This window comes from Nothoprocta perdicaria, unplaced genomic scaffold (genome assembly GCF_003342845.1).
Source record: "Nothoprocta perdicaria isolate Ctin4 unplaced genomic scaffold, notPer1 scaffold_29, whole genome shotgun sequence".
Taxonomy (NCBI): domain Eukaryota; kingdom Metazoa; phylum Chordata; class Aves; order Tinamiformes; family Tinamidae; genus Nothoprocta; species Nothoprocta perdicaria.
The window spans coordinates 4,502,721-4,509,458 of NW_020455521.1; the positions used below are offsets into that span (position 1 = coordinate 4,502,721).

At 44.6% G+C, this 6,738-nt stretch overlaps 1 protein-coding gene across 1 annotated transcript in view; it reads right to left on the reverse strand.

The window, feature by feature from the left end:
* FHDC1 (FH2 domain containing 1) overlaps nt 1-6,530 on the reverse strand; it is a 31,309-nt gene extending 24,779 nt beyond the window's left edge. Inside the window, exons 1-2 of the mRNA XM_026041691.1 lie at nt 6,500-6,530; nt 5,148-5,702 (exon numbers count right to left, since the gene is read on the reverse strand). Coding sequence (XP_025897476.1) covers nt 5,148-5,573 — 426 coding nt within the window. The 5' untranslated portion in view covers nt 5,574-5,702; nt 6,500-6,530. The remainder of the gene's footprint in view (nt 1-5,147; nt 5,703-6,499) is intronic.
* Between the last annotated feature and the right edge of the window lie 208 nt (nt 6,531-6,738).

Genomic DNA, 6,738 nt, shown 5'->3' on the forward strand with positions numbered 1-6,738 from the left:
AATTAAGTGCAAATCCTTTAACATAGGACAGGTTAAACTATCTGTCTCCCTGCATTATCTAATCTATTTTCAAATGTTTCACTACAGGGACCTCTCCCTGACCTCTCAAACTGCTGCTCCATTCTCTAATTGCCCCGCTCACTGCTTATCTAGATGTGCTACAAGAAAGGACGCTGCATCTTCTAACCCATTCTTGGCCCAGCTTTATAGCTTGTTCAGGTATTTTTTTGGATCAACAATTTCTCTGCATGGGTTCAAGCCTGTAAGTTTTGCCTTCATGCTCACACTTGATCTTCTCTACATATTATTTTTCGGACATAATCCAAAACTCTTACAATAAGACAAACAATAAGATCATTGGGTAAACTTTGGTTGCCGCAGCGTAATTCAGATTTATACCACTATCTCAACTATTTTTTGGACATTCTTTGCTTGGGAGTCCTCTTTAAGACTATCAAAAGTGTTTGAAAAATCTATCTCTACTTAACTACCTCAGAGGAGCTTCCAGAAGGAAGAGTAATGAGAAAGGGGAACGAGGAGGTTGTATAAAAATACAAGCTCCTACTCTTTGCACAAAAACACGGTACCTTCRGTGTTACATTGAATATACGTGTTCGACATGAAACTTAAAAACTGAGTTTTAACGTCTATTCCTAATATCTACTCTTCTTCCCCACTGAGCTGTCTTTTGATTTTGTCATTACCCAAAGCTGTCTGGATATGATTTCCTATCAACTTTTCTTTTTTTATCCTTTTAACCTTTCTCTTCTTACCTTTTAAACACTACCCCAGATTGAATAAAGCTGATCCCTATCTTATATACATACACGCATGCAACATTGGTGCCAGCACAGCAGGTACCAAATCTTTCTTTAGCACCTAAAAAGATTTTAAAGTGCTGTCCACCAAGAGCGGCCTCTGTCTTCTCAACTGCTCTCGAGAAGCTACACTGGACTATCATTAAGAACCAAAACTGTAACATCCTAGTTTCACTGGGATCCTCCATAGCCAAGAAAATTTCCCATGGTTTCTTATGATTTATTTGAGGTAAGTTCAGTTGACCCTGCTTGCAGAGGAAACTCAAACTTTTGCTTACACTACAACCTCAAACACGGACCACCACCTCAGCACCTGCATTTCACCACATGCTTGCCAGCAAGTGCCAGTGATAGTGCTCCCTAGGCTTACCACCTCTCTTCCATAAACATTATAATCCTTGAGGCAAGGACAGCTGTTCCTTTCACAAATGGGTTTTTTACTAGCAYAGCACATTCAACCCAGCTGATATCAGCCTTTCTCAATACACTGAATCCTGAAATTTGGAGCAGGAGAAGGCAATGCAGAGTGATAACGTATTAGCTGAGCGATTTTAATCTACCGGTGCAATATGCACTTTAGATGCAGCTATATGAAAGAAAGGGAAGAGGAAAATCAGCTTGGGTACCATGGTRAAGTTGTGATGATTTTCAGAGATCTGCTCCGGAACTCGGACATAAATTTGCAAACATTAGGAAAGACTCAGAGATTTCTGGAAGCCCCAGAAAACCTCATTTCATAACTGATTTTGTACTAATTGTCTGCTGAAATGCAARAAGAGTTTCTTGTCATGAGATGGTCAGCAAGGCATGGGGGACTTTTGAATGTGGTTTTACAACAGCTAAGTGAAAGCCAACCATCAGATGCATTCACTGGGTAAGAACAATGGAGTTTTACACCGTGGGATTGAGTTAACAAAATTTAGCAAGCACAGAACTATCTGGAGGCACAGGCTCAGTGCTGGAGATGAAGAAGGATGCAGACCACTTCYTGCTTCAGTTTGCAATTCACTTTATAGGGCTACCCATCCCTGTTGAGTTTAACAGCTTGGGCTCTCTTGCCTGCATCTCCGCGGCTGAGGAAAGGTGCACCTGTGCAGCACGGCCGAGCGAGGCAGCAGCTCGCTGCCACCCCACGGGGCTGGCCCGCTCCTCTCCTCCCTGCCACGCTCCTGGCCTGCTCTCTCCAYTAGGCTGCCGTTGGCGCTCAACTCATTAGCTGGTTCTCTGCTGGATTTACAGGTCGAGTCTGCTCTCAAGAAGGTGGAATGAGCATCTGAGCCAGCAAAGGGAAAACTGAGAAAAGGTATGTCCAGGAGGGGAAAGAGAGAGGAGAGCCTGTTTGCCCTTCCTATCTTGTTTCTCGCTCCTCCTCTCTCCAGAATTCACAGGACCCTATGTGAGCCATCTCAACTTACTAAAACAACAGGAACTAGCCCCTTAGAAAACACCCTTCTCCTTCCCAAGTATTCTCCTGAGCTACTGATTTTAATGTGTTTATGGAGGGTCTAATGAGTGTCAGTAGCAGCACAAAGATGGGTTGGAGTGGGAGGCAGAAGCAGGGAAGCTCATAGGAGAGAGCAAGATCAGTTCCCTTGGCTGGTGACAAGCTGCTTCTGCCTACTCCACTGCCAGGGCAGCTACAGCTCCTGTGCCGCACTGTGCCACCACCCTAGAGAGCTCGGCGTAAACTGGAGCTGCTGCAGAAACTAAATTCATCCTCTATTTTGCAGAGGCTCAAACTACAAGAAACCACAGAGCAAATTAAGCTCTTCATTAAGGAAACATGAAAATTAATCTCCTAAGGGTTTGGTGAGGGATTGTTTTTGAAAAGTAAAGCATTTGCTCAAATGTCCAAAGGGACTTCTGTTACAATGCTGAGGTTCCAGTACTGAGACTCCAGGTTTCAGTAAGGTGGGTACCTGCCTTCTCCATTCAGAGTGCTAGAAAGCAAGGAATAAAAGGAAATAGGATTCTGAAGTTCTTACCGGCAGAAAGAACTTTTCCAGAACTGCTCATGTATTTTATCCAGTGAAAAATGGATAATTGATAGGAATGTGTGGAGCAGGAACGAGCACATTAAACTCCTCCACRCTCCCCAGGGAGCATCCTCCTTGTCAGTCAACACTTCACCACTCCCACGGAGGCTGCGCCTCTGCATGGAGAGGTGCACAGCTGGAGCAATCACAGCACTTGCCTCTGGCCATGAAAGAGTGCAGCACTTGGGACACGTCCTGATTGCTTTCAGGTTTGGACCTAAGTGATACTTGAAATTAGGCACTTGAACTTATCACAAAAAATTGCTGTTGACATCCTTAAGCAACCAGGTCAATACCATTATTTAAACTTGAAAGAGTATGTTCGCTGACAGATCATAAAGCACTTTCTAACATAGTGTTTTACTCATAAAGGAGGAGAGGTCCTGAAAGCCAAGTGTTTCTCTCACCTTCCCCACGAGACCAGCAGCATTGCCAGCCCAGCCTCCCCCACTGTAGGCTGATGCTCCCTCCACAAGGTCACACGATGCTGCCTATTCCTCAGWCCTGGGTTCCTCTCAACTTCCATTCATCTAATTACAGTGAACCAAGGATAACCATCATACTTTAAAACATCCAAGTGTGTGAGTGGTGGCTTACAGCACTTGCCACAGAAATCACAGCCCCTGCCTATGCCTCAAATCTCAACACGTTTGCTGAATGATGGCTACACTAACTTTGAACATGCAAGCTCTAGCATGCCTGCGCTACATACCCATTAACACACAGCATTTCAGGACTATCTCCTTCCTTCCTCRCTAAGCAACCAGCACAGCAGAGTGCATCAGCACCCAGGAATTGCTCATCGCTGCCTGACACACGGTTGCAGCACGCTTGGCACGGCTCAGCAGCCAGCTAGATCGTTCTGGTGCTCGAGCCGCTCACCATGCCAGCCATGTAGCCCTGCTCCCTGCCACCGCAGCAGCCCCAAGGCAGGGAGGACGGGCAGCAACAGCAGAGATGCTCTGGAGCACCTTACCAGCTCGAGCACGTGCATAGATACCTTAACTTGCAGCAAGGCAGGGTTTTGTTTCCAAGAGACTGTATCTTRGAGACTGCTTGTTTTGCAAACCTCTAATTTGAATCTCTAGCATCACCCTGCACCTCCCCAGGATGTGCCAGGTTTCAGGCATTGTACAGAAACATATGAACTGTAGACAACACTGGGGTTTTCCCTACCCTAACTGCTGTATRCTAGGGGCTGTGCTCTGCTGCACTGGAGAATTGATCATCATTTTTGCTACAACTAATTTTTAATACATGACAGTGCCAGAAGCAGACTTCTTTGAAAACATACTCGAAGGGCTCCTCCACATCTCCATGCAGAACAAGAAGGACACTCATTGCAATGAGATATACTGATCCAAGATGAATACAGACCGAAAATAATTTAGAAATCAGTGACTACCTCTCAAGGAGAAGAGCTTCAACTGCTCCTTCCCAATGTGGGAAGCAGTTTTCAGTCTGCTAATACTCATGCTTGTTTCAAAGCCCTAATTTCGGTCTACATATAATACATTTAGTGAACACTATCAGTATGAGAGTTTGTCAGATTGTCTTTGCTTTTTGTGTTATTTGGACATCTCTCAAATTCTCCAAGATACCTTTAACTTCAATTCCCTATTTTCTCACTAAAACCTGATACCTAGTTATATCTCTTAACTCTATGCTCTCTGTGTTTTGTTTACAAGCTGGCAGGGACATAGAAACACGGGTGGTCAAATTTGCATTTCTGCAGACAGATCACTGAGACAATGCAGTTTAGACCTCAAATAGTCTGCTCATAAATCATGATTTGAGAAGGAGAAGCATTACTTATCAGTTCACTGGAGAATGCCTGAACTGAAAAGTGCTTGGAATATATCTTCTCCCCACTAGCAATGGAATCAATAACAATCTTCACACTACACCAGCAAGTCAAGCAGGCTTATTTTAATGTCCAGAAAAGGCAAGACAGACACATAAAAAAATGCAGTTTAAGCACATTTGTGTTCCACACTGAAAGCTCAAGGACTAGCCAGTGTGAGTAAGTAGAGACGCCTTCAGCTCTCTTCCCTTTTTTACATATTAATTTTATCAGGTGATCAAATCACAGCACTTAGCAAGTTAAAACAATAAARCACGACTAACTCTTTGAAAAACAAATTTGTACCAGTAAGAAGAAAGAGTTTGGCCTCTCTGTTGTTCCCCTGCCCCCAAGTCAAGACGAATTTGCAGTAGAGGAGGGCAGGACAAGCTAAGGCCAGTCAGAATTCACACCGGTTCCTACCATGCTATGCAAGAAAGAGATTCTTACCTCTTCTTTAGGCTCTTTAAACGAAGACTTTAAAGACCGACTTCTGGTGTCCTGGGGCTTGGTTTCTTCCTGCTGCCCAAAGAGTTCCTCGATCGTCTTCGTATCGATCTGATACTGGGGCCTTGCGGCAATTGTCCAGATGTTGGTCTTGCCCCGGACTTGCTCTTCGGGGATGGTTTTCCAGAAGAAGCTGCGCATCCGTTTCTTCCTGCCGTGGCTGTCGTGCCCATTGAGCAGCGGGGGYGGTGGGGGCAGGCTGGGCGCGGGCAGCGGGGGTGGCGGGGGCGGCCCGCCCGGTGGCAGCGGCGGGGGACATGGTGGTGGCGGCGCCGTCGTCGTTGCGGCCTCGCTCATCAATCCTGGCGCGAGTGAAATAGCCCCATTCTCCTTGTCATTGACCAAGGAGAGACAATTCATAACATGCATCTCACAGCCTCTCCGCAGAGGAGAGCGGGGTGGAACATGGGACAGGGCAGCAGCAATTGCTGGTGCGCTCCTCACACGCTAGCGCGTGCGCAGCAGCAGCACAGGGCGGCCCCGGGCCATGTGTGCGACCTGCAACGAAGCACAGGAACGGAACTCAGGCTGCGCACGCCCAGCGTTGCCCCTTGTGCGGAAAGCACACTGGAAGCACGGTAAAAGCCTACCCTTTTTTAATGCACAAGAAAAAGASTTCTTTCAAATATGGATTTCAATAATATACATAAAAATATGAATGTCTCTTAAATGGCCCACAGTAGCTGCTGAACCCATCTCAGTCTCTATTCAGTGTAATTTTATWAGACAATGTACTTAAGTTACTAAAACAAACAAATATCCTTCAAATGTTTTTAGGATTTAAAATTTTTTTAAATGTTCCATTTTTGAAAGACATTTACACACACAGTTAGAAAAGACAACTATTAATTATAGGACTGGATTAACTGGATCAAAAAGATTCTGTTTGAATCCTTTAAACTGAAGGTTTAAAGTCAAGCTGCATTAGAATAATGAACAATACGTGGGATAATTTAACAGTGCAGCCTAATGCACTGCTTTTTTCCCCATAATATTTTTCAGGTGTTCTCAGTAAGGAAAACAGTGTGTAGTTCCCAGACTCTGAATGTTCACCAATTAYATTTTGCCATCCCTACCCCGGTTACAGTCTGGCCCAAACGCGCTCCTAGAAGACAGAGTGCAGGCTGATTAAGCCGCCGCTTATAATTTACTCCAGTATCCCAGCTACCAGAGCCAGCTCAATAAGCACAGAGTGAGAGGAGACGGGAACAAATAGGACCATTAACCTACACATCCTAAGCACTGAGCATACACAGAGCCTTATATATTTAGGAAAGCTTTCATATCTAGATTACCTCATGAAGTTGCTTAACAGGAATCACAATGGTTTTGAGCACTGCTTCTTGTAATGTGCCTGCTAAAAGAAGATACTGTTACTAACTGTAGTGCAATTTCTGTCAATTCTGTACCATTTTGACAAAGAAGAGTCTTCCTTCTCTTTATCAGAGAAAATGCATTGATTTTTTTTCAATTATAGCCAAATTAAGAGTTTCATGTTCTAATGAAAAGATTTAAGTTACCTCAAAAGGACTTG